Source organism: Struthio camelus, chromosome 8 (assembly GCF_040807025.1).
Source record: "Struthio camelus isolate bStrCam1 chromosome 8, bStrCam1.hap1, whole genome shotgun sequence".
NCBI classification, from domain to species: Eukaryota; Metazoa; Chordata; class Aves; order Struthioniformes; family Struthionidae; genus Struthio; species Struthio camelus.
In genome coordinates, this window is record NC_090949.1 from 34881327 (window position 1) to 34907162 (window position 25836).

At 53.9% G+C, this 25836-nt stretch overlaps 1 protein-coding gene across 16 annotated transcripts in view; it reads left to right on the forward strand.

Moving 5' to 3' along the window:
* The window catches only part of NFIA (nuclear factor I A), a 365719-nt gene that overhangs the window by 94320 nt on the left and 245563 nt on the right, over positions 1-25836 (forward strand). For 9 of the 16 annotated variants that reach the window (XM_068953355.1, XM_068953359.1, XM_068953360.1 and 6 more), the window contains exons 1-2: positions 16373-16756; positions 22163-22694. In XM_068953355.1, the coding sequence (XP_068809456.1) occupies positions 16730-16756; positions 22163-22694 (559 nt within the window). In that variant the 5' untranslated portion in view covers positions 16373-16729. Of the gene's footprint in view, positions 1-16372; positions 16757-22162; positions 22695-25836 lie in introns of those variants that run through there. The other 7 variants (XM_068953353.1, XM_068953352.1, XM_068953354.1 and 4 more) reach the window with 1 other exon arrangement.

The following is a 25836-nucleotide window of genomic DNA, read 5'->3' on the forward strand; positions in this document are numbered from 1 at the left end:
CTCGCCTCCAGGTGGCGCCGCAGCGCGGGGCTCCGCCGGGGCGCGCGCACGGCCACGGCTGCGCGGGCGCGCACGGCTACACACACACACACACCACACACACACATACATACACACACACACACACACACAGCTACACGGCTACAAACACACGCTACGCACATGGTTACACACACACACACAGCTACACATACAGCTACACACACATGGCCACACACAGAGCTACACAGATACAAACAACCGCTACACACATGGTTACACACACACACACAGCTACACACACAGCTACACACACACACACACAGAGCTACACGGCTACAAACACACGCTACACACATGGTTACACACACACACACAGCTACACACACAGCTACACACACATGGCCACACACAGAGCTACACGGCTACAAACAACCGCTACACACATGGTTACACACACACACACAGCTACACACACAGCTACACACACACAGAGCTACACGGCTACAAACACACGCTACGCACATGGTTACACACACACACACAGCTACACACACATGGCCACACACAGAGCTACACAGATACAAACAACCGCTACACACATGGTTACACACACACACACAGCTACACACACAGCTACACACACATGGCCACACACAGAGCTACACGGCTACAAACAACCGCTACACACATGGTTACACACACACACACAGCTACACACACAGCTACACACACATGGCCACACACAGAGCTACACAGATACAAACAACCGCTACACACATGGTTACACACACACACACAGCTACACACACAGCTACACACACATGGCCACACACAGAGCTACACAGATACAAACAACCGCTACACACATGGTTACACACACACACAGCTACACACACAGCTACACACACATGGCCACACACAGAGCTACACAGATACAAACAACCGCTACACACATGGTTACACACACACACACAGCTACACACACAGCTACACACACATGGCCACACACAGAGCTACACAGATACAAACAACCGCTACACACATGGTTACACACACACACAGCTACACACACAGCTACACACACATAGCCACACACAGAGCTACACAGATACAAACAACCGCTACACACATGGTTACACACACACACACAGCTACACACACATGGCCACACACAGAGCTACACAGATACAAACAACCGCTACACACATGGTTACACACACACACACAGCTACACACACAGCTACACACACATGGCCACACACAGAGCTACACAGATACAAACAACCGCTACGCACATGGTTACACACACACACACAGCTACACACACAGCTACACACACATGGCCACACACAGAGCTACACGGCTACAAACAACCGCTACACACATGGTTACACACACACACACAGCTACACACACAGCTACACACACATGGCCACACACAGAGCTACACAGCTACAAGCAACCGCTACACACATGGTTACACACACACACACAGCTACACACACAGCTACACACACATGGCCACACACAGAGCTACACAGATACAAACAACCGCTACGCACATGGTTACACACACACACACAGCTACACACACAGCTACACACACATGGCCACACACAGAGCTACACGGCTACAAACAACCGCTACACACATGGTTACACACACACACACAGCTACACACACAGCTACACACACATGGCCACACACAGAGCTACACAGATACAAACAACCGCTACGCACATGGTTACACACACACACAGCTACACACACAGCTACACACACATGGCCACACACAGAGCTACACGGCTACAAACAACCGCTACACACATGGTTACACACACACACACTGCTACACACACTGCTACACACATGGCTTCACACACACACAGCTACAAGCAACCGCTACACACATGGTTACACACACACACAGCTACACACATGGCTACACACACACAGCTACACAGCTACAAACAACCACTACGCACATGGTTACACACACAGCTACACACACTGCTACACACATGGCTACACACACACACAGCTGCAGACACTCATGGCTACAAATACACACACTGCTACACAGCTACACACACTGCTACAATGGCTACACACACACAGGGCTGCATACATGGCTGCACACATGGGTACACACACGGCTACACACACACTGCTACACACGCACACACACTGCTACACACAATGGCTACACACACACGGCTACACACATGGGTACACACACTGCTACACATGCACACACACTGCTATACACAGGCAGCTACGCAAACACAGCTACACACAGACACTGCTGCACACACACAGCTACACACATGCACAGACACACTGCCACACACACACACTGGTGTGCACACACTGCTGCACACACATGCACACGCATACACACTGCTGCACACACACTGCTACATACACACTGCTGCACACATGCAGTGCTACACAAAGACACTGCTACACACAGGCACACACACTGCCACACGCACACACTGCTGCACACACACTGCTACAGGCGCGCGCACACTCACACACATTGCTACACACAGACACTGCTACTCTCAGGCGTTCTGACACATGCACACTGCTACACACGCACACGTTGCTACGCACAGTGCTGCAGACGCGCACACACGCGCACGTTAACGCACACTTAGACATCGCTGCACACACAGGCAGACGTACATACCCATGTTTGTGCATACCCGTGCACAAACACACGCGTGCGCAGACGTGCACGTGCGCCTGCACACGCGCACATGCCCCTGCGCCCATGCACGCGCACATCCGCCTCTGTGCGCGCGCCTGCACGGGGGCACCTGCAGCCGTGCGTGCACACCTGTGCCGAGCGCCCGGGGCGGAGCGGCAGCGGGGCGGCGGGATGGGGCCCCCCGGGAGAAGCGGGCAACAGGCGGGGGGCGGCGTTTTCCTAAGTGCGCACGTGCGGCCGAGGCCGGAGCGGCGCGATTGCCCTCGCTGTCACAGGCCGGCAAGCGGCGGGCGCGCCTGCGGGCCGCCCAAACCAGCGCTACCCTTTCCGGGGTGCGAGGGCAGGGCGGGCGGGCCGGGCCGCGGCGGCCTCCTTCGGCGAGCTGCTGCGCTTGGTCAGGAAAAGGCCCTGCTCCTTATTTTGCAACCCAGCGGGGATACCGCTGGAATTATTTATTATTGTTTCTTCCTATTAATTTAATTAAGTTTTGTTGGTGTAGCGTTTTTCCCCCGTTCTGAAGGAAATGAAGTCAGCATCATTAAAAGGCGGGGAACAGGCGTATGCCAAAGTCTTTGTAAGAGCACGTTAAAAATATTCCAGTACGAATTCCAGCTGCCTTTTCGCTCACCGTTACCTTTCCTTAAGAAAGCCCAAAACGCTGCCGTCCTGCGCCTGTTGTCCTTGGGCCCCGTGTAAATTTGTCATAACAAGGGGAAGCGGCCTTGGTTATTTCCTACCATCGCGCTCTTTAAATCACGTTAGATAGTAATTTATAAAGCCCTTTGGCATTGCTTCTGGGCTGAGTCTCGTGATGTTTGTAATTAAGCGCAGATTGCGGAGAGGCGCCGGCTCGGGGCTGCGCAGCTCGGGGGGGGGCGGGGGGCACCCCGGGCTCAGCGCCGGCGGGACCACCGGCGGGACCACCGGCGCCCCACACTGCCGCTGCCACGGCCGCTGCACCTCTGCGGTGGTAGGCAGCCATGCCACTGTGCCAGGGTACCAGTGCGATGGTGTAGTGCTGTGCCTGTGTACTGCTGTGAGGTGTACCTGTGTACTGGTGTACCAGGGTAACAGTGCGCTGGTGTAGTGGTGTGCCTGTGTACTGCTATGGGGTGTACCTGTGTACTGGTGTACCAGGGTAACAGTGCGCTGGTGTCGTGCTGTGCCTGTGTACTGCTATGGGCTGTACCTGTGTACTGGTGTACCAGGGTAACTGTGCTGGTGTCATGCTGTGCCTGTGTACTGCTATGGGGTGTACCTGTGTGCTGGTGTACCAGGGTAACAGTGTGCTGGTGCAGTGCTGTGCCTGTGTACTGCTGTGAGGTGTACCTGTGTACTGCTGTGCCAGGGTAACAGTGCGCTGGTGTAGTGGTGTGCCTGTGTACCTGTGTAACAGTGTACTAGAGTAACTGTGCTGGTGTAGTGGTGTGCCTGTGTAACAATGTACAGGTGTACCTGTGTAACAGTGTGCCAGGGTGGCTGCACTGGTGTAGTGGTGTGCCTTTGTACTGCTGTGCAGGTGTACCGGGGTACCAGGGTACCAGTGTGCCAGGGTAGCAGTGCACTGGTGTAGTGGTATGCCTGTGTAATGGTGTACCAGTGTGCTGGTGTAGAGGTGGACCTGAACAACATTGCACTAGTGTACTGATGTGCAACCAATGTACCTGTGTAACAGTGCACTGGTGTGCAGGAGTAGCGGTGTACCTATGCAACAGTGCATCGGTGTGCAGGTGTACCTCTGTAATGGTATATTGGTGTACCTGTGCAGCAGTGTGTCGGGGTACTGGTATACCTGTACCTGTGTAACAGTACGCTGGCGTGCAGTGTTACCTGGGTACCTGTGCACTAGTGTACTGGTGTACCTGTACCTGCGTACTAGTGTCACAGCATGCAGGTGTGCTGGTGTAGCTGTACCGGCGTGCCGGCAGCTCCCGGGCTGCCTCGAAGCCGTCGCGGAGGATGACGCCGACAGCTGGAGGCCGGCAGAGGAACGCGCGGGGCTGCGCCGGCGCCTCCGTCACCCCGCGCCGGAGCGCCCCAAAGGCGCCGCAGGGCACGGGCGCTAACCGCGCCGGCGGCCTGGGGCCTCCCGCGTGCCGGGCCGAGCAGAGCCCCTTGTGGCATGAAACACCCGCGTCTCCGTCGCGGGGGGAAAAGGGGGGTTGGCAGGGAGAAAGCGAAGCAGCTTTCCCGCCGGTCGCCCCGCGGGGGTCCGGAGCAGGCAGCCTGCAGCGGCCCCCTCCCCGTCACCCGGCCGGGCTTACGGGCTGCCCGAACGGAGGGCAAGCGGCAACGTCCCGCCGGCTTGCCGCGTGCCCAAGGCCTGCCCGCGGTCACCCGCCCCGACGTTCGGGGCTCAGCAGCGCGGGGAAAGCGGGGGCGTTTCTGGCGTTCACCGAGCGAAACCGAAGCGGCGTTTGCGGCTCGGCGCGCTCCCCGAAGGCGCCGCTCCAGCCGCTGGGGGGGTGGCTTGGGGGGGCGGCTAACCCCCAATGTTACCGGCGGTGCAAGTACCCAGGGGCGGCGTGCGCTCAGCGCCGGGCTTGCCGAAGCGCCTGCCTCGCGCCGCAGCCCGCTGCGTCTCCCTGACTTGCAGATGCCTCTCGCAGGCTGCCGCGATCCGGCGCTCCCGAGGCGAGGCGTCCCCCCCTCGCAGCCGGGCCCCGACCCGGCAGCAGCCAATAGGAACCGGCAGAGCAGGCGCGGGGACAAAAATCCCCCTTTGCCGTTGTCACCCCGTGAGTTACGGCAACGCTGCCGACACGTCTGATACCGGTTGTCCTCTCTCTCCCGCTCCAAGATGCGCAGGGAGACGACAGGCAGGGCCTAGCCGGGCGGCGGGGCGAGCCCGGCTGTTGCCGACTCGAAGCGTGCCGGTACCTGGAGGAGGCTGCGCTAACCGCAACCGGCCCTGCAAACACCAGCGCCCGCTCAGCACCGGTTCAGAAACAGCTGCGTTCGGCTTGCACAAAACCGCGCCGGCGGGATGTGCTGCGAGGCTCGGGGCTGCAAACCAGGGGTCGAGTCCCGCCGCCGCCACCGCCGCCGCCGCCTGGAAGGGAAGTCACCGAAGCCAAAAGCACATAAACATGCACAGTGTATCTCTCCCTCTCTCTGTGTGTATTGTATTCGTATAGGTGTGTATATTTGTATATATAGCGTGTGTATATGTGTGTGTGTGTATGTGCGTGTGCATGGCCCTATGCATCGCTGGGGTGGTCACCTGGCAGGCCGTGCCCCCCGCGCCGCCTCCCTCCGCACTGCTCTCGCCTTTCTTCATTAAACCACCTGGATTTCTCCCCCCCCCCCCACCCCGGTCCCCTTTCTTTTGGCAGATATATATTTTTATTAAGGGGGGGGGGGGGGCGGCTCAGAGCTCGCCCCAGACACCTCCTACGGTCCTCCCCGCCCGCCGGCGCGCTCGGGGGCTGCGGCAAAAACAAACAAAAAAAACCCAACAAAATTAAAAAAAAACGGGGAAAAAAGGGAAGGGGGGGGGAGCCGCGCGGGTGCAGGCGCGCCGGGCGGAGCGGGAGCGGGAGCGGCGGTGGCGGCGCGGCGGGGCGCGGAGCGGCTCCGCGTCGCACCCGTCCGTCTTGCCTCTTCCCCTTTTTTTTTTTTTTTTTCTTTTTCCCACCCCTTTTTCTTTCCTTGTCCTGTATCTTAAAGGAAAATGGCTCCCAGTGACTTCAGGAAAATTTAAGCAGGCAGAAACGGCAGGTTTTTTTTTTTTTTTGGCCAAAAAGAAAAGAACATTTAAAAAAAGGGCAAAAAGCCAGGCCACAGTCAAGCAGCAAACTTTAAAGGCTTCTTGCTTTTTTTCCCCCCTCCCCTCGCCTGCTCCCCCCTCCCCCGGCCGTGCCGTGCCGTGCCGTGCCGTGCCGTGCCGGGGGGGTGAGGGGGGAGCGGAGCTGCCACGCGTGTTGCTGCCGGCCCGCTCGCCGGGCTGCTCCCCGCCTCCGCCCGCGCCGCGGAGGGGGCGCAAGCCGCGCGCAAGCCGCGCGCAGGCGGCCCCGCTGCGAGCCGGGCTGCGGAGCGGAAGCGGTGCCCTGGCCGATACCGCCGTCCTAGGGATTCTCCGCGGGTTTTATTATCTTTCCAAAGACCAACAGCTGTACGTGCAAATAAAAGGCAGTGCTTGCGGATCCTGCTTTCTTTACCAGTGAGGCTTGATTAACTGATGCAATAAGTATATGTGTTGTTTGGGGCCGGGGGGGGGGGGGGGGGGGGAGGAGAGGGACAGTTAATCATGTACGGTTGTGTATTGCTAATGTCTATGAATATTAAAATGACCTATGGAAAGATTCTCGAGCGTATAGCTGCGTATGTATAGAGGACGAAGAGGAAACTGGAAAAAGCTTTTAAAATATTTTCCATTCATAAAAATGGCAGAGGGCTTATACACGAGTCTATTTCTGAATCTGACTAACCAGCTAATACGTTATTGCCAGCTTCAAAAGATAATTGTAGTGTCGGTAGAGACCTAATAATACAGTAGCACATATAATTTTAAACAACACCTCATTGTTTATTGTGATGTAACTTTCCCAAAGTTTATTTGTAGCATTAAGAGATTTTAAGTGCAGAACAAATTGCAAATGAGCAGCTGTGGTGCTATGCACATTTTGTATAGCTACTAGAGTTTCTATATTTAGTGACAATCTAAATCTGAAGAGCATTTAAAAAAAAAAAAAGGATATCTGTAAGGAAATGCTTATTTCCTCCTGGAGGAGGGGGGAAGCTGGGCTGGGGGATCTGTAGGCTTGGCTTGCATTTTCTGGAGGAGGAATAATATATTGTGTGTCTGTGCCGGCTGACTAACCTACAGGGGCTTTGCAACCACACACCTGTTCCAGGGGATCAGGAATAACCTTTTAATGCAAGAAGTGAACGAGTGGGTCGGGCATACTTACACGGGGCAGTGTAGTGATTTATGTGTTTTTCCAGGAGTCAAAATAAAAAACAAATGAAAATCTAGCTGAGCGCGTCCCTCCGCGAGGGCCACCTGCGCGTTGTGGCCGGCCCTTGCGAGGGTGCCGCGCCGGAGGGAACCGGCCCAGCGCGGCGGGAAGTTAACCCAGCGTGGGCATGAACGGCGGCGGATGGCTCACCTTCCCAGGGCCGTCTCGGCGGGCGCTAGGAGAAGAGGAGACAGACTGTGACAGCCCAGCCCACACGGATTGCGCTTCTTTCTTTCTTTCCTTTTTTTTTTTTTTTTTTTGAGAAAACAACTTCTCTTCTGCAAAAAAGCAAAGCACCATCTCCAGAGAGGCTCTGGACCCCCCCCAGGTTGCCCACACGAGGGATCTCTATTGCCAGGGCTCACAATGCGGCAGGTCAGTGAATTACAGTAATAAAGACTTCGAAAAATTTCAGGTGCTGAAACCAACCCACTTATTTAGCTGTTGTTTAGCTGTTAGTAAAGCTGGTTAGCTTTAGGCATGTGGAAAGGCAGAGCGAGCAAAGCGTAGTATTTGCACTTAAGTGTACGATTTTTATAATGACTGCTGGTTAGCCCGTTTACTGACAGCAGCATTGGCTCCTGTGCAGGGTGTAGTTTTTACAGCCAACTTTTACACGTAAGATACACCCAACTCATCTGACTCGTTCCTTGCATGTTATGAAGTCGTCTATAAAGCTATAAAATACAGAGACGGGAAAAGCTACTAATCAGGATGGAGAGTGTTAATTTTTAATCCCTAAAATTCCATTTAGTTTAAAGTTTACTTAATAAAAGTAGGCTTTATACAAATCAGCATTAGACGGTTCCCCTCCTTCCTTGCTGTGAAGAACATAGGTAAGATCTTACACATTTTAAAGAGCTCTTAATTTAAGGCGGAAAGAATAATTGTATAACAGAAAAGATAAAGATATTGTTAGGGAAACTTGTGACAAAAAGCTTTATTGCCTCGTATTGCTATGGAAAGCCCTCTGAACTCGTATTGACTCTGAGTCAGCACACTTGCATCATTTCTGCAGATTAAACTATTTTGAAAAACAGTTACTGAAGATATTTGCAGATGAATTATACGCAACACGCACAATGCCAGACAAACAGTAATAAACCTGCACCTGTTAACACGCTTTCCTTCCCAGTCTCTAAGCTGGGTACAAAGTTATTAGAGTTTTTGTCTGAAAAGGCCACTCGGATTTTTTTTTTCTCCCCAGAACTTTAGCAGGGCAGAGAAATGTGCAAAATGATGCAGTGCTTAAACAAATTGCTGGGTTGTTTTTTTTTCATTTGGCAAATGTATGTTTCTTCATTTTAAAAGTTATAGTCCACAGGAAAAAAGCGTTTAGCAAAAGGCAGTGCAGAATGCATGCTAATTAGGGCTTAAATAACATTGCTGGGCATGAGCATTGTAGGTGACGTTGTTAGGCATTTTTGCACTATATTCCTGTTTCCTCTTCGCTGCAACTTTTTTTCATAACAAACCTCAATTTGTAAGTGTTGCTGAATCTTCTAAAGCCCAATTAACAACTCTCCAGCCTTATTTTCACGCCAGGTATTGAATTTCAGCTTTTATATTATAATGAGTGAACCCTGAATATAAAATGTTGCCATGTGGAAAAACAGCAACAAAAGAGGCACTTTCACTTTGTGAAAGCCCTCGCAGAAACATGGCCCTGTGTACATACTGCCATAAATTGCGTGCGGGTGCGGGTGTGCGTGCGTTACTGTGTTTGCCGCACCGGGATGGATCGGCGCTTGCATAAGCTTTACTCCAGCAAAACTTTGACTGAGGAGTGCAGGGCCAGGTCCAGAGCGTTGACGCCAAATTGTCTGATAAACTCCTGGGTTTAGAAGGACAGAAACACCCGTACCGTAGACCGCAGTCACCCCGCATCACTGGAGAATGATTTTGTGCCGTCGGGAAGGGCGTCCCTCAGCTTCCAACGGAGGGAACACCTTGTGCCTGTGCACAAATGAAATATTTCGGAGTGCGACTGTATGGATCCGTGTTCTTTCCCGGTTACAAGCGGAGGGTTTACCCAGCTGGACGGCGGCATCGGTGTGGGGGCAGGCGCTTTTGGCTACGCGCTCGTACGGCGCCGCGCACGGGGCTCTGCTGCGCGCCGGCCTGCCGGGCACCGCTCGGGGGTACCAGCAAATCGCAGTCAGCTTGTTACATTAAAATCACTTTCACAGAGTGTTTTCTCTTTATGGTATTTCGTTTTTTTAAACTAAATTCTGCTCGCGAAGTGCTATTTATGCTAAAATAGTATTTATTATGTTACCCATTATAAGTTCTACGGTAAAACAGAAGGGAGAAAAGCAGTGATTATCCCTTCTCCCTCTCTGAACTCTGTTTTCTTCCTTTCTTTAGTCTTAAACGCTTTTGCTTGTAAGTTATTTCCTCCTAGCGTGTCCTGCCATAAACACAGGCACAGGCTCCCGTGGAAATACATGAGGAGTCCACGGGCGCCCCAGGGAGACGCGGGAACCACAGACGGCTTTGGCAGGCGGCGCCCCGTGCACGGCACCGTTAGGTAGTAAAGCCTCAATTAACGCACTATTAGAGCAGAAAACTTCACAGACAGGACTGTGCCTTGATCCAGCCTGCCCTTAGCAAGACTGCTTTCATTCCCATCCTCTGTTGCTGGTTTATCCGGCTTCGGAAATCCACCCCGGGCCCAGACCCGGGGGTGAGGCACCTTTCCAGACCCGAGTGCTGGCCGTGGCCTCCGTGCATCCTCATCCACTCTCAGCTCATCCCTCCTCATCTACCGGCAGCGGTTCTCCACCAGAGGAGAGCCCGGCGATGCTCCCCCGCTCTCCCGCCGCTAATTATGGTGATGGGCAGAAAACTCCACATGCAAAAAGTTAGCACTCCCAGGTATCTAGTGGTATAAAGTGAGACTTTCCATCCAATTTATTAGTCCGTTTATTTAACCTAAAACCTGAGATTATGGCGCTTCCAGAGGTAAGCTCCTGCAGGCCTTCCCCGCGTTTCAGGGTGACACGTCACTTGCACGACAGTGCTGTTTATTTATATTGCACCGTAGTTTGGAGCCTCAGACTGAGGAGAAAAACCCTATTATGCTCAGTTCTCTGCGTACACATAGAATAATAAATCAATCTCTTCCCCAGAGAGAGTCTTACAGACCACTCTCATTTTCAGTATCTTTGGCTGATATAAATTTCACAATAGACGGTGGAGCACCGGGAGGCGGATAACACCAGTAAGGCAATAACCTAGCAGCTCCACGGCAATATTTCTTCTGGAATTTGTACCTAATTCCATAACTGGTCATGGGACAACGCGGAAATATTTAGGCATTGATTTCCATTGATTGCAACAGGATTTAAGCCTCTAAATACTTCTGGAGACCTGGGTCATAGGACTGTGCTGCGTATGTCACTTAAGGTCTTGACCTAAGGGGGACCTGGAAGTTACCCAGGGATGTGGGGGGGCTTCTGACCACGTGCAGGTCTAACGTAACGCCCTACCCCACCTGGGCACCCCCTTTCTCACCCCGGGGAGCTCCTGCGTGACACCAGGAGCGTTGCTCAATGCCTCCAAAAAACCGAGGTTAGCCAGCACAGGACCCTGGCAAAAGTGGTCAGGCTGAGTCAGGATCAGGCCTTCAATTGTTCCTGCCGTATGTTAACGGGCCATACCACATATAGACCAGCTATTGTCAGCGCTGATCCTTGTCCAACTGACGGGCTATTCAAAACAGCTTCCCTGAGCCTCTCCAAAATCCAGCTCGTTCTACCCCGATGACAGCCATCCCTCCCATTCGGAGTTTCCTTTGTACGCTTGATAACATGGTGGAAATCCTTATTATGCTTCTTTTAATAATGCTTTCAAATGGCAAAGGGACATGATGTTTTAATTTATGCAGCACACATCATCCCTCGACAATTTGCTAAGAGGAACCACCGCAACCTGAGCCTGCACCGAAGAACAGAAGTTTATGCAAAACCAGTGGTTTTCAACCTGTGGTCTGCAGACCACTGGGAATCTGCGGACTCCTTCTAAGGGGTCACCAAAAGGTAACCGAGAAAGGCAAGGCTGTTGTCAGTAGGTTAAAATTTGCTGCATAAGGATCTGCGCTGTCACCAGCACGGTTCTGAGGCTCCCAGGCTTGAAACTGAAAATCAGTATAGGAAGTTTTCCCTTTTTTTGCTCTCTCTATTCAGTACGGTTAGCTAAGACTACAGCCTTCTGTGTCTTTAAATACCTTCGATTAAAAGTACGAAATGTGGAGGGCTAACCATGCAATTCATTAAGGTATGAGTTAAGTTGCATAACTTAAAGGCTCACTTTGTTGTAAAAAAGTCGTAATTAACCTTCAGATCCACTTGATTTTTTTTTTTTTTTTTTTACAAATGAGTTGTGCAGTATTATCACGCATCTCGGGGCTTCCAGTTTTAAGAATATAATGCTTCTGCTGTTAATGAAGCGGGTATCCACGATCAAGGGGAGCTGAGAGCTACAGACAATTGTTTGTTTGCTTTCATTTCTCACGCCCTTTGAAGATTTTTTTTTATTAAGTGACTTTAGCAGATTGTACCCTAGGAGCTGTGAATAATAGGGTTATTCTACAAAAATGGCCAAGGCTAGTTAAGACACACAAAGCCAGGAAATCCTTTCAGGGATGAAATCAGGACTATTTCAGGGGTGCTGTGCAAGTTCTAGACTTTGCAGCTCCTCTTTGGTGCCTGCACTGCCACCGCCACCACCGTGCCGCTGGGCAGATCGCCCCGCGCCCCCGCCGAGGGGTCCGGGCGCCGTTTGGGGGTGCCCAGGCCTGCCTGTGCCCCCAGCCGCCCCGTAGAGGTGGCTGTGCCGGTCCCCCCCCCCCCCCCCGGGGCAGCTGGGACAGAGCAGGGGTGTCCATGCAGGGGGGGGCTGGTGCAAGGCTGGGGTGCGGGCAAACAGGGGGGCTGCCTGGGCGACACAGAGGGGTTGCTAGGGCAAGGGAGAGAGATGTGGTCTGCTCGTGCAAAAGGGGGGGGGGTGCCCGTGCAAGGGAGGGGGTTTGCTCGTGCAAGGGCGGGGGGGTTGCCCATGCAAGGGAGGGGGTTTGCCCGTGCTAGGGAGGGGTTTGCCCGTGCAAGGGAGGGGGGGTTGCTCGTGCAAGGGAGGGGGTTTGCTCGTGCAAGGGAGGGGGGGTTGCCCATGCAAGGGAGGGGGTTTGCCCGTGCTAGGGAGGGGTTTGCCCGTGCAAGGGAGGGGGGCCGCTCCTGCCAGAGAGGTCTGCCCGTGCAAGACCGGGGGGGGGGGGGGAGGGTTGCTGGTGCCGGATGGGTTTGCCCGCGCAGGAGGGGCGTCGGCCCGCGCGGTGCCGCTGCCGGAGCGGGGTGCGCGCCCCGGCGGACCGGGAGGACCCCCCGCGGCGGCGGGGTCGGGGGGGCCGGGGGGGCCGGGGGCTCCGGGCCGGCGGGGGGGGCCGGCAGCGCCGCCGCTGCGCGGCTCCCATGCAAATCGCGGCGCTTGCGGAAAGCGGCGAGGGGGGCCGAGCGGGCGGAGGGGGAGGGGGCGCGGGGAAGGGGAGGAGGAGGAGGAGGAGGAAGAGGAGGAGGGAGCCTGCCGAATCGATTGCAACTTCTGCAAAGTCTAACACAATCCAAAGCACACAAGGCAAAGCCAGGGAGAGGGAATGTGAGCACTCGGCCAGCCCGGCTTGGACCGCTTTCAAATGAGAGGAGAGAGATTGCATTGCAAATCCTTCTGATTTGGGAGTTAACAAAAAAAAAAAATCCTAACCAGCAGTCTGCAATTGGCTACAGCTTTTATTCTCTTCCGGGTTTCCAACGGTTGCAAGTTTATTTTAGCTATAAAAAAATTGCAAAAAAAAAAGTGTCAACAAATGAAGCCAGTCGTCTCAGCCTTGTAAAGTTTCTCACGTACACTTTATACCTTGCAATGGTACGTGGCACATCTTAAACTTTTTTTTTAATCTATTTCCATGCTTTTATAAACAAAAGATATTGCTGTCTAACGTGCTACTTTTAACAGCTATTGTGTTGCAGATCGCCTTCACTGGAAGCTCGTGTGCTGCGAAAATAGCGTCTGGCGGAATGCGTGTGTTTGTGCGCGGAGGAGATAGCAGCAGTGTGGGTGGGTTTTGGTGTGCATGTGCGCTGGAGTTTCCTTTTTTTTTTTTTTTTTTCAGGGATTTGAGAAAACCGCTGAGCTTGACAGATTTTTTTTTTTTTTTTTGCTTCCTAGTGCTTGCTCGGTTCCAAAAAGAAAAAAAAAAAAGAGAGAGAGCGAGAGCGGGAGCGGGAGCACAGCCCGTACGTGCCGGGCTGGGCGAGCGCCGCCCGGCCGCGCCGGCGCCCGGCACAAAAGGAAGTGTCTGGCCGCGGCCGCAAGTGACAATGGCGCGCGCTAATGGCTGTAGCAAGGCTTTGTGACGTCGCAGGGCGCCGGCCAATGAGGGGCCGCGCTGGGTGTTGCAACGTTCGAACTCGCGCGGGAGGGGGGGGACAGAGGGCGCCTTTTCCCCCCCCCCTTTCCCCTCGCGCTCTCTCTCTCTCTTTTTTTTTTTTTTTCTCTTTTCTCGGCAAAACTTCGCGGCGCCCGGCAGGGAACGGGGTGGTTGGAGGCGCTGCAGAAAACTTCCGGATTTAGCACCCAAAAAAAAAAAAAAAAAAGAAAACCCAACCCGACGACAGTAACAAAAGGGGGAAAACTAAAAAAAAAAAAAAAACCAAAAAAAGGAAAGTGCGGCCGCTTAGCGGAGCGCTGCGCTGCGGTGACTCGAGTTCAAAACGTCGAGTTGTGGCTCCTTCGGTTGCCGCTGCACAACGAGCCTCGCTCGGGCGCGGGGCGAAGGCGGCGCCCGCCGCTGCCCCTTCCGCGGGCGCGCAGCGGGGCGGGCGGCCTCGCACCCCCCCCCCCCCGTTCAGCACCTCCGAAAGAAACGGCTGTTTCAGATGCCCGTACAAGCGAGCGCTTCTTGACGTAATTTATATGTCTAAGAGGATTTCACTAACGCTGGCAGGGAAAAGTTTCTGCAAATAAAACGCTGTAAATGCGACGCCGGGCGGGGAGCCAGGGGGAATATGGATAGCGGGGGATCGTGGCACAAGCCTTTTCCTTCCTTGCTTGCTTGCTTTTTCTTTTATTTTTTACTGTAAGCTCGGCCATCCCCGGCAGGGCACCCCCAGCCCGGCGCGGGGGTGCGCGTCCCGCTCCGCGCCGCGCAGCGGGGCCGGCGCTTGTCCCGACCCCGTGTCCCCCCCCCCTTCGGTTGTCCCGACCCCGTGTCCCGTCCCGCCCCGTCCCGCCCCCGCGCCCCGCCCGCGCGCAGCCCGCGCGGCGGCGGCCCGCGGCCGCGGAGGGGCTCGGCCGTGAACTTGGCCGCAGCCGCTGCCTAGAGGGCGCAAAGCGCCGTCCCGCGTCCCGGCCTCCTGCCAAGGCGCCAAAAGTGACTCGGGATGAGGCCGCCGGCCGCGGAAAGCGCGCGGCCGCGCAGCGCAGCGCGGAGCGGACCGCCGGGCCGCCGCCACCCCGGGCCGTAACGGCGCGGCGGCGGCGGGGGGGCGTTTTAAGGCCGTTTTCCCCTTTCCTCCCCCCCCCCCCCCCGCCAACTTTGGGCCGCCAGGCGCGAAGTGCTGTCGAGGGCAGCGCGGCCGCGCAGTGCCGCGGGGGGCCGGGACCGGGCCGGGGCACCGTCCGCGGCGCAGCGGCACCCGCCGGGCCGGGCCGGGCGTCGCGGGGCGGCCGCGGCCCTGCGCGCTGCGCGCACAGCCGCCCGCCGCGGCCGGCGCACGTCGGGGCAGCGCCTAAAATGTCTGGAGTCGGAGCGAGAGTCGGAACCGTTGTTACTTTCTCCGGCCCCGGCTCCCCGCCCGCCCTTCCCGTCGGGGCGGCCGGGGCCCGGCGGCCGCGGAGCAGGCGCGGGGCTCCCGTACAAGAGGGGAAGCTAAGCTGCCTGGAAAGCGTCCAAACCCGAAAACCAAACCTTCCCGGTGCCAAAACAATACGTTGTAACCTAAATAAGTGGCAGGAGGCTCGCTTCTATTTTTAAGTGCTTCATTTTCTTTTTCTTTTTTTTTTTAAGTAGTAATTTTAATAGTTGGGGAAAAGGAGAAATGCGAAGGGCAGATGAATTTATTCGCCTCTGTGTGTGTGTGTGTGTGTGTTTTAAGTGAAATAAGCACCGCTGACCAGAAAGCGCTTTATTTGAAACGACCGTCATCTGCCAAGTATCAGAGCGGACGGACGGGAAAGTTGCGAACGGCGCCTCTGCCCGCCGCTCTCCGGCCGGAGCCGCTCGGCTCGCTCCCACGCCGGCGCCCCCGGCCCCGGCCCCCGGCCCCCGGCGGCATGTGCGGGGCCGGCGGGCACGACACGGGCCCGGGCCGGGGGGAGAGAGGAAAAAAAGAAAAAGAAAAAAAAGGGGGGAGGAAAAAGAAAAAAGGAGGGAAAAGAAAAAAAGGAGGGGAAAAGAAAAAAGGAGGGGAAAAAAGAAAAAAGGAGGGAAAAGAAAAAAGGGGAAAAAAGAAAAAAGGAGGGAAAAAAGGGGGGGAAAAAGAAAAAAGGAGGGGAAAAAAGACAAGGGGGGGGGAAGGAAAAGGGGGGGGGAAAGTTTGCGTGCGCGGCGGCGCTGCGCGGCCGGCCGCGGCCGGGGCGGAGGGAGGGAGGGAGGGAGGGAGGGAGGGAGGCGGCGGCGCGGCAGCCCCCTGCCCGCCCCTCCCCGCCCCCGCGGGCGGGCAGGCGGCGCGGCGCGGCGCGGAGCGGCGCGGAGCGGAGCGTGCGCTATGCCTTTAACGCCCGCGCGCGGCAGGCATGCCTAGCGCGTAGTGCGGGGCAAGTCGAGGCGGGGTTAAAGTTCAGCCCATGGAGCTGCTCAGCGCCGGCTGCAGTTTAGCAGAGTTGGAAATGTGAAAGCAAGAAGCAGGCTCGGTTCTCCCCCCTCTCTCCTCTCTCTCTCTCTCTCTCTCTTTTTTTTCCCTCCCTCTCTCTCTCCCTCTCCCTCTCTCCCCCTCTCTCTCCCTCTCTCTCTCTCGCACACACACACACACACACACACACACACCTCCAAACCACAAAAACCCCCACAGCAGTCATGTATTCTCCTCTCTGTCTCACCCAGGTAAGCAGCTGTGCGGGTGCCTTTGGGGCGGTTGTGCCGGGCGCTGCCCGGGTGCGTGTGCGTGTGTGTGTTTGTGCGTGTGTGCATGTGCGTGTGTGCGTGTGCGTGTGTATGTGTGTGTGTGCGCGCCCGGGGGGCAGCGGGGGGGGGGGGGAATGCAGCTTTCAGAAAGTAACTTTGTTTCCTATTAGCTCGCATTCCTCTTCTTGCACGGCCATTTGTGTACCCGGCACATGGCTAATGGCGCCTACTTATTAATGGTTTAATTAATAGTGGGGGGGGGTCTCGGCTCCGAGGCGATGCTTTTTTGCGGGACGACCCGCACGTGTTTCGCAGCGTTGCAGCCCATGACATGCTTGGTCATCTGCAATCGATACTCGCCGTTTGTGCTGCCGAGGCGATTAATGCATGAAAAAGACAGCTGTACTTAGCTTTTCTACTTGGTGTAGCAGGGAAAACTGCTGCATTTTCTCTTTGGAGACGCGGGTCGCGGCACGGTCTGCATTGCACATACACATACACACACACACACACACCCCCCACCCGCCCCTTCCCCAAAACTCCGCACTTTTGTTCAGGAGCGCGTTAGGGAGGCCGGGGGATGCGGTGCGCATTGCTCCGGGTTGCCGTGCAGCCCTCGGGGCGCTGCACCTATGCACCGCGCCGCAGCGGTGCGCGCCGCAGCCCGCCGCGATCTATAGCCGCACCTATAGAAAGCGCCCGCAGCGCGCCCGCCCGCGCAGGCTGCGCCCTGCCCGGCCCCGCCGCGCCGCAGCTCGCGCCCGAGCCTGCCGCGGCGGCCGGCAGCGCCCGCGGCCCCCCGCTCCGCGGGCGCGGTAGGCGGCGCCGACCCTCGCCAAACTTGCTGCCTCCCGCGCGGGACGAAGCGCAACTTTTCCGCTGCTTGCCCCCCTCCCCAGCCCCCCCCCCCGCCTCCCCTCCCGTCCCCTGCGCGGCGCGCGGGACGGGGCGGCGCGGCTGCGCCCCCGCGCAGCGCCCTGCCCTGCCCTGCCCTGCCCCGCGCTGCGCGGGGCTGCGGACCGCGCGCCCGCCGCCAGCGAGCAGGATCCGCTGGTTTCGGTAGGAAACACTTTGCGGCGGGCGCAAACCCCAGCCCGCTTCCTCCCGCGCCGCGCTCTGCCGGGCGCAGCCACTCCGTTTGATTTTTTGGGTTGTTTTTGGTTTTTTTTGGTTGTTGTTGTTGTTGTCGTCCCCCCCCACCAACCGCGGCCGGGGCAGGGGGGGTGGCGCGGGGCGCCGCGCAAAGTCCGCCGCCGCCGGGGGCCCGGCGCGCAGCGCAGCGCAGCGCAGCGCGGAGACCTCCCCGCCAAGTTGGGGCCTCGGAAAAATAACCTGTTTCGGGCCGGCCCCGGCGCTGCGCCAGCCGCACCGTCCTCGCCGCTCCGCAGCCGCGCAGCGCCGGCCGGCCGGGCCGGAGCCTGGGAGCCGGCTGCGCGGGCCGGCACCCGCTCCCCCGCCCCCCCCCCTTTATTTTTTTATTTTTTTATTTTTTTGCTTAAAAAGCGCGTAACCGTGGTGGGCGTGAAAAGGTGGCTTTCTTGTTGCGCGTTTGGGAAAGGAGCGCCCGGAGCAGGGGCCTCCGGCCGGCGGGAGCAGCCGGGGAGCGGCGCCCGCCGAGCGCCGGGGGGGCCGAGGCGCTGGCCCGGCCGAGCAACTTCATATTTTTTCACTTCAGAATTGACAGCCGCTTTCACTGACACAAGTTTTGGGACAAAGGGTGTTTTTTGTTGCTGTTGTTGTTGTTGTTATTTTTTTTTAATTTTTGCTTTGTTTTCTGGTTAAGTTTTGGTTCCAGTCTGAAGGGGAAGCTTTGGAAAGTGGTTTAGAAAAGCAAAACAAACAGAAATCGCAGTCATGAGCATATTTATCCAAGCACTGTAACTAAAATGGCATGACCATTCTGTATCATCTGTCAGGAAAATATAAACATCGTTCCATTTACATATCTGCTGAAGATCTAGGAAATAGTTTGGGAACATATGCACATCTCCTAATAGATTTACAAGCAAATGGATTGCAAAAATATTAACAAGGGTCGCCGTAGCTGGCTTAATTTCAAAAAGATCAGCACAAATACATTGTTTCAAAAGACTCCTTTAAAGTGCTACATTATTTCTTGAGTCTGCGAGCTGGGTTTTAGGGCTCTTTTATCATCGTTTTTTGCCAATTTGGGAAGAGCCTGTGAGAATTTAACTATGAATATATCTAATCTCGCGGCCCAAATTTTAGGTGCCGGTTAGAAACAGGCTGTCCTTCGAAGAGCCATATCCTCAAACTTTGAAGAGTCTTACAGTAAAAACTTACTTTTTACTCTCACTTGAGCAGTTTTTTGGTGCCTTTTATTTTTAGGTTACCCATCAAATGCTAAGGAGTGAAAGTAAACGTCTTTATCGAATACTTTTGAAACTTTCCTTTAAGCTTAACTTGAGGAAAGGCAGAGATCATCATCTTTTCCACAACTTACTTAAAATCTTTGTGTTTTGCTGCGAGGCTGCAAACCAGCCTGCACATCTGTTAGCACACTTGCACTGACGCATTTCCAAAACTTCTTTTTTTTTTTAATAATAACACTGAAATAAATGTATTGTACAGGAACTGCTCTCCCCCCCCCCACCGCTTTCCAGCCCAATTTGTTTGATCAGTACAGGGTGCTTTTATTGCCACTTCGCCTTTGCTAATATCTTGACACAGAGATTTAAGTCGTGCCGTTTTACGGGGGAATACGAAGACAGCCTGAAAGTTAGTCTGTTTATGAGTCGTTAACCTTTTCTCGCAGTACACCATTTTGAAAGGACGCGCTGGAGTATATTATAGACACGCACACCTCTCTGAGCGAGTCCTAGCGCTTTTACTTGACTTCAGACATGGAACCGCTTAAAATTGCAGCCCGACTTCAGACCAAAGAGCCCCCCCACTTTTTTTTCTTCCGAGGCCTTTTAAAGTTTTTTTTTTGGGGGGGGGGAATGTTGTTTTTTACCTCCTCTTTCAGGTTCGCATTGTACAAATCAGCTTTAGTCCAAGTTAAAGCAACTCTGTTTTGGAGAGCGCCCGGTGCAGGTCCCAAGAAGTCAGGCGCGGGCGAGGAGCACACAGCGAGCCGTCGCAGCAGGCTGGGCTCCCGCGAGCCGCGCCGGGAGCTGGGCGCTGCAGCCTCCCCGCTTCGGCGTGGGGCTGGGCCGCGTGCCTGCGCGTACCTCGGCAGGCAAACTTCGCCTTGACAAAAGGCCTTTTTTCCTCCTCGGCTCTTTCGGAGCAGGGAAGGGGAAGGACACGAGGGATCAAAAGTGTGTGTTTGTAATTTTCAATAGCTTGTAGGGACCTGTAGGTTTTATTTTTTTTATCCCCCCCCCCCCGCGAAAGCTGTTCTCCGTGTTTGAGAGCAGCTGCATGTGCTGGGCTTGTGCCTTCTCTCACTTTTTGAATCTACCGACCGAAAACTCGCAGCAATCTTTTTTTTTTTTTTTTTAACTTTACTGAAATTTGAAACTGTGATCTTTTCCAGTAGAGGAGGGGGAAAAAAAAAAGGAATGTGTCAATCATTGGAGTGATTTATTTTATGTGTTTATATTTTAATAATCATTCATACTTTTGATTACTGCCACTCTGCTGTGCTATAATGACATGTAATATGTCATTTTTGGTAGTTTCTAACAATCTGTGTTTAAAATAAAAATAAACGGTATAATATTAGCTACGAATTTAAGTATTTACGTTTTAAGAGCCACTCAGAATAAGTGAAATGAAACCTTTTGGGATGTCAGTGTAAGGTCTTGAATTATGAGAGGATTTTGCGGATCGATACTTCGGTTATTGATTTCTCAATTTTTCCTAATTTTTGGAACAGAAAGTAGAATTTGGAGGAAGCCACGGCGAGGGCAGAAGCCGTGTGTTTTAACAGCAACATTTGTAAGGAGCTGAAATGATTTTGGTGGGAACCGTCCTCCAAGGGGCAAAACAAAAGGAAAAGTTAGTTAACCTGAAAAATCCGCCGCGGTGCCTTGCAGCGGCTCGATTTCCCCCGGCTGGGCCAAGCAGCCTGCCGAGTACTTTTATTTTTGCCTGCTGGAGGGCCCGATCCCGAAGGCTGGCGCGAGCGGCGGCGGGGCAGCAGGCCCGCGCTGCCGGCCCGCGTGGCGCGGGCTCCGCCGTCACTCGCGTCTGCGGAGCAAAACAGCCCGCCTGGCCCTCGGGTGCCGCAGTACGCTCGCAGGAGCTCCCCGCCTGATTTACCTGGCCCTTTCTGACTATATTCATTTATTTTTTCCAAAGGAGGGGCGTCCTGCTGGCGTGGTTTTTGTTTTGTTTTGTTTTTTTTAATGCCAGCGTAATTTTACTCGCGATGGTTTTTGTCTCCAGTGAGAGGGGTGAGCTTTAAACACGTCGCGAGACAAAGCAAGCAGTGGCCTCGGACGGCGAACCCAACTTTCTGAGTGTGGCATTGCGCCTTAAATATGCACAGATGTGACACAGAGTAGAAAAAATAAATTATTTCCTGCGTGTTTGCGCAAGGTGCGCTAAAATTTGCTGTTGCCGCGTTTTTCTGTTTTTCACCTCTCCTGTTATTTTACCAAAAATCTCAGAGCCTGTCTTGTAATATCACAGTTTCCAATATCCGATTTTTTTTATTTAGCTAAATGCAAGCCAAACTTTTTTTTTTCTTTTTTTCTTTTTTTTTAAACTTGTGAGATTGGCGTTTTCTGCAATTTTCCCCTTAGCTATCACCGGGCGTCCTGCAGAAACGCGCGCACGGGCCGCGTTGTTCCCGGCTGCCTTTCTCGTCCAGGAAACAGCGCGCCCAACGCCTTCCACTGCCTTTGTACATGCCGTTACATTGGCATTTGACTATACTGTGCGTTGCTATTTCCAAATATATCTTAGGGAAAGTTTTACTATACTTTAGACTTCCCCATACAAACATTGATTGGCATCCACATGTTTAGGATTTGCCAAATTGGCGGGCATACGCTGGCTACACCACAAGCAGCGGGGTCAGGGAGAGAGCAGGGCGAGATACGCGCGCCTTGCAGAGCGCCTCGAGCCGCCGCGCTTCGCTCTGGGTTTTTCGCTTTTAACTCGTCCTCCAGTTGGGTGGTTGTGTTGTTTTTTGTTGTTGTTTTTTTTTTTTTTTTAGAGAAATTGTAAGTTTTGCAAAAGGGCCCGACGGTCGCGGGATCTCCGCGCCGGGGCACGTTTCAAGCCGCCCTCGGCCCTGCCGGTTGTTGGTTGAGGCGGGCGGAAGGGGCGAGGGCGGGCGCGGGGGCGCGCGCGCGGCGGGGAGACGGCGCCGGGCCCCGGGGTCGCGCCAGGCGCTGGAGCCGCGCTCGCGGGCGCCGTCCTTTGTCCGTGGTTTCCCTGACATCCACCGTTCTCTGTTAACTTTTCCAGGATGAATTTCATCCCTTCATCGAAGCACTTCTGCCTCACGTCCGAGCGTTTGCGTACACATGGTTCAACCTGCAAGCCCGAAAAAGAAAATACTTCAAAAAACATGAAAAACGCATGTCAAAAGAGGAAGAGAGAGCCGTGAAGGACGAACTGCTAAGTGAAAAACCCGAGGTAAAGCAAAAATGGGCATCCAGACTTCTGGCCAAGCTGCGGAAAGATATCAGGCCTGAGTTTCGGGAGGATTTTGTTCTCACAGTCACAGGAAAAAAGCCTCCGTGTTGCGTTCTTTCCAATCCAGACCAGAAGGGCAAGATGAGAAGAATTGACTGCCTTCGCCAGGCAGATAAGGTCTGGAGGTTGGACCTTGTTATGGTGATTTTATTTAAAGGTATTCCGCTCGAAAGTACTGATGGCGAGCGCCTTGTAAAGTCCCCACAGTGCTCTAACCCCGGGCTGTGCGTACAGCCGCACCATATAGGAGTTTCTGTTAAGGAACTCGATTTATATTTGGCATACTTTGTGCACGCAGCAGGTAAGTGGATTTCTCCAACGTTCTCCACCTTTCTGTTTGTCTCCAGTGCTCTGTGCTCTCGCTCCCGGGCCGAGGCCGCGTTCGAAGCCGGGAGGGCGCGCGTGCCCCTCAGCGGTTAAAAGCTGTTTTTTTTTTTTTTATTTTTTCCCCTTTCCCCCCAACCCCTCCCCCGGTGTCAAAGGCGATTTGGGGTTTTGTGCATCCTTCCTAGGTGTTACCCTAAATATTCTCACAGGAGGTGCCAAAGCCTTAGTACAGCGAGGCTTCCTCTTTTACATATATAGATATATTATATATGTGTACATATATATATTTTTTTAAATAGATTTTGTATATATCATGCAGCAAATAGTGTGAGGGGGCTAGACGTACCCAAGGCCCTGCTGTTAGGAATACCAAGTATGCCCAGTCCTCACTGGTGTCCACGGGAGTGTAACTCTTGCAGGATTAGGCCCAGAGGAAAGGGAAAACGTCCCTCAGTCAGCTAAACATAGCAGTCAAGTATAAAAAGTTGCAAACGGGAGTATCTGCGTAGTCGTACTGAGAAAATAAAGTGAACAGCATTTAACGAAGACCCTAAGCAGCACAGTTCGTACATGTGGAGTCCAAATCCCTTGTTTGGTCCTGTGGTGCTGCTGGCGGGGCTTGAAGTGTCCCTGTGCGGTTGTGATGCCACTGAAAATCGTGGGACCTCTGACTCCAGCGCAAAGCACGCCCTGCCTGCGGATACGAATGCAGGCGCAGGATACGTAATAGGTTGACGGGATAAAATAATGCGCCATTGTATTTCTTCTGAGTGATTACACTGCAGAAAAAAGAACGCGCGTGCGCGTGAAGCCTTGGGCCCAAGTTTTCGTGTGGACGTGCACAAGCGTCTGCCTGGATTTCGGTCTCACTTGTAACTTCAGGGGTTGGGCAAGGGGAAGAAAGAGAAGCAAAGGGAAGAGAGTGGAGTCACATTTGTCGAAACCGCGTGTCTGTAGAGAGAGAAGAAATCTGAGCGAGTTAGGGCAGTGGGAGCCTGCGCCTCTGACGGCACGTTGTTTTGGAGGGCACTAGGGAAAGCGCGGACTCGCTGAAAGTTTTCTGCACTAAATCCATTGAGTATTTATTGTGCTACGTAGTGTCACTGCTGTAATTTTATTGATACAGCCTGTGTTTAGAAAGGACTTTTGGATATCAGCGTGGTATTTTACACAGATAAGCTGTGAAATTTACTTTGCAATTGGGTGTGATGTGGTAAATCATATTGCACATTTCTGGCGAGGGGAATGTCGGCAAATATTGCGGAAAGTGATTTATTTACTCTGCGATTTATTGCGTGGTATGGCGAAATGAGGATTACCGATTTACGGCTAAGCGGAGGGAGCCGGGGCGAGGGCTGGGGCGGCGCGGGGTCGGCTCCCACTCGTCCCGGGCACGCTCTTCCCTGTTCTTTGCCTCAGTTTCCTCCTCCGTAAAACGCGGCCGGGCTATTCGCTCGCTCCGGGTAAAGGCGCTTTGAGAGCTGCGGCTGCGAACCGCTCCGTCCTGCTGAACGGCACGCAGATTTTTATTATTCAGATTTATATACAGTGCCGGGCCGATAAATAGTAGTCGGTCTTGCGTTTCCTAAATGAGGAGCGGGCTTCTGCAAAGTGCAAAATTCGTTAGTAGAAACCAACGGCCCTCGTTCGAGGCTGCGTGCAGACGGGCAGAAACGTCGGGCTGGAGAGAAAGGGGAGGAAAACGGGAGTGAAGGCGCCTTTCGCTCCTGTCGTAACAGTCGGGGGAAAGTTCGGCAGCGCGGTTACCGCTCCCGAGAGCCTCGAGAGCCAGCTCCCGCGTACTCCCGCGCTCGCCGGCGGCCGCGGCGCCTTCGTTTGCCGCGGACGGTTCAGAGCCGCCGACGGCTGGGCGGCCCGGCAGCACCGTCCCCAGCGCGAAAGCCTCGCGTACCCTTTATTTTTTTTTTTTCCCCCCCTTTTTCTGTGTTTTTTTTTTTCTCTTTTTTTCCCCACCCCGAGGTATCCCAGCAGGCTTTGTTACACCTGAACATTGGCCAAGTCGCCAGCCATTGGCTCCGGCAGAACCGCAGTAATGGCAGCTCGCGCCGTGCGCGCAACAGGACCGATGCGAAAGGCGGATATTAAGGGCCCTTTGTCTCAAGTCCGCCGGACTTGGTCGCAGAAACGGATGGACCCGCTTATTTGCGCTGGCAACTTCCTTATTATAAATATTAGGTAGGCTGCTCGACTTACGTATAGGCGATTGGGCAAGCATCTGCTGTAGCGCAGAAGATTTGTAAACACTAAACAATGTTTTTACCTCCTTAAAAGTTTTGAGAAGTTGCCAGTATTGGCAGGAGGCACCGACTCCGAAACGTGCTCGAAGATATGTGCCAAAACCATTGTGACCTTTTCACCCGTAGTGCTCGCTTCTCTTTTTTTTCACTCTTCTTCTTCTTTTTCCGGGGGTCGGGGGGGAGGACTCTGCCGAGACGCCGTATCCTAGATGCCTTCCATGGCGAGAGGTTCCTCTCCCTCTAAACACGCGCGATAATTATTGCTTTGAATCCACGCTTTTTCCTCGGTCGGCACTATCATCTGTAAAAGAACACATGTGCACCGATTTAAATAGTGCTTCTTACAAAGCTACTGAAATCAATTATTCCCTTTAAGAACTGGCTAGAAAAAGAAAACAAAAATATGCAAATGCACAAACTACATGTCATTTTTGTTACAACAAAAAAAAAAAAAAGGAGGGGGAGAGGAAAGGGAAAGAACATCGGTGTTTTGTGAATTAGAGGTTGACCAAAAAATGTATTGAAATTCAGAGTATTGCTCTCAATTTGCAGTTCATAATCTGCTTAACTCAAAGCAGGCAGCATTTTCGTACCCTGAACTTGGGTTTGCTTTTTAGTTTTCACTTATTCTGCGCTCGTATCAAATGACAACTTGGAAACCATTGTGGCAAACCGTTCTCTTTGTGGGAGTCTAACAGTAAAGCTAATTTATGACCGGTCCTTTACCAGATGATCTGTATCAGAATCTACAATATACTAGGCACGTGGCAAGGTCACAATTTAAGTTGTTAAGGTCATAACCTTAGCCACCAGGCATTTGACCTTTTAGATAAAGTTAACCTTTGTTCATTAGTAGGC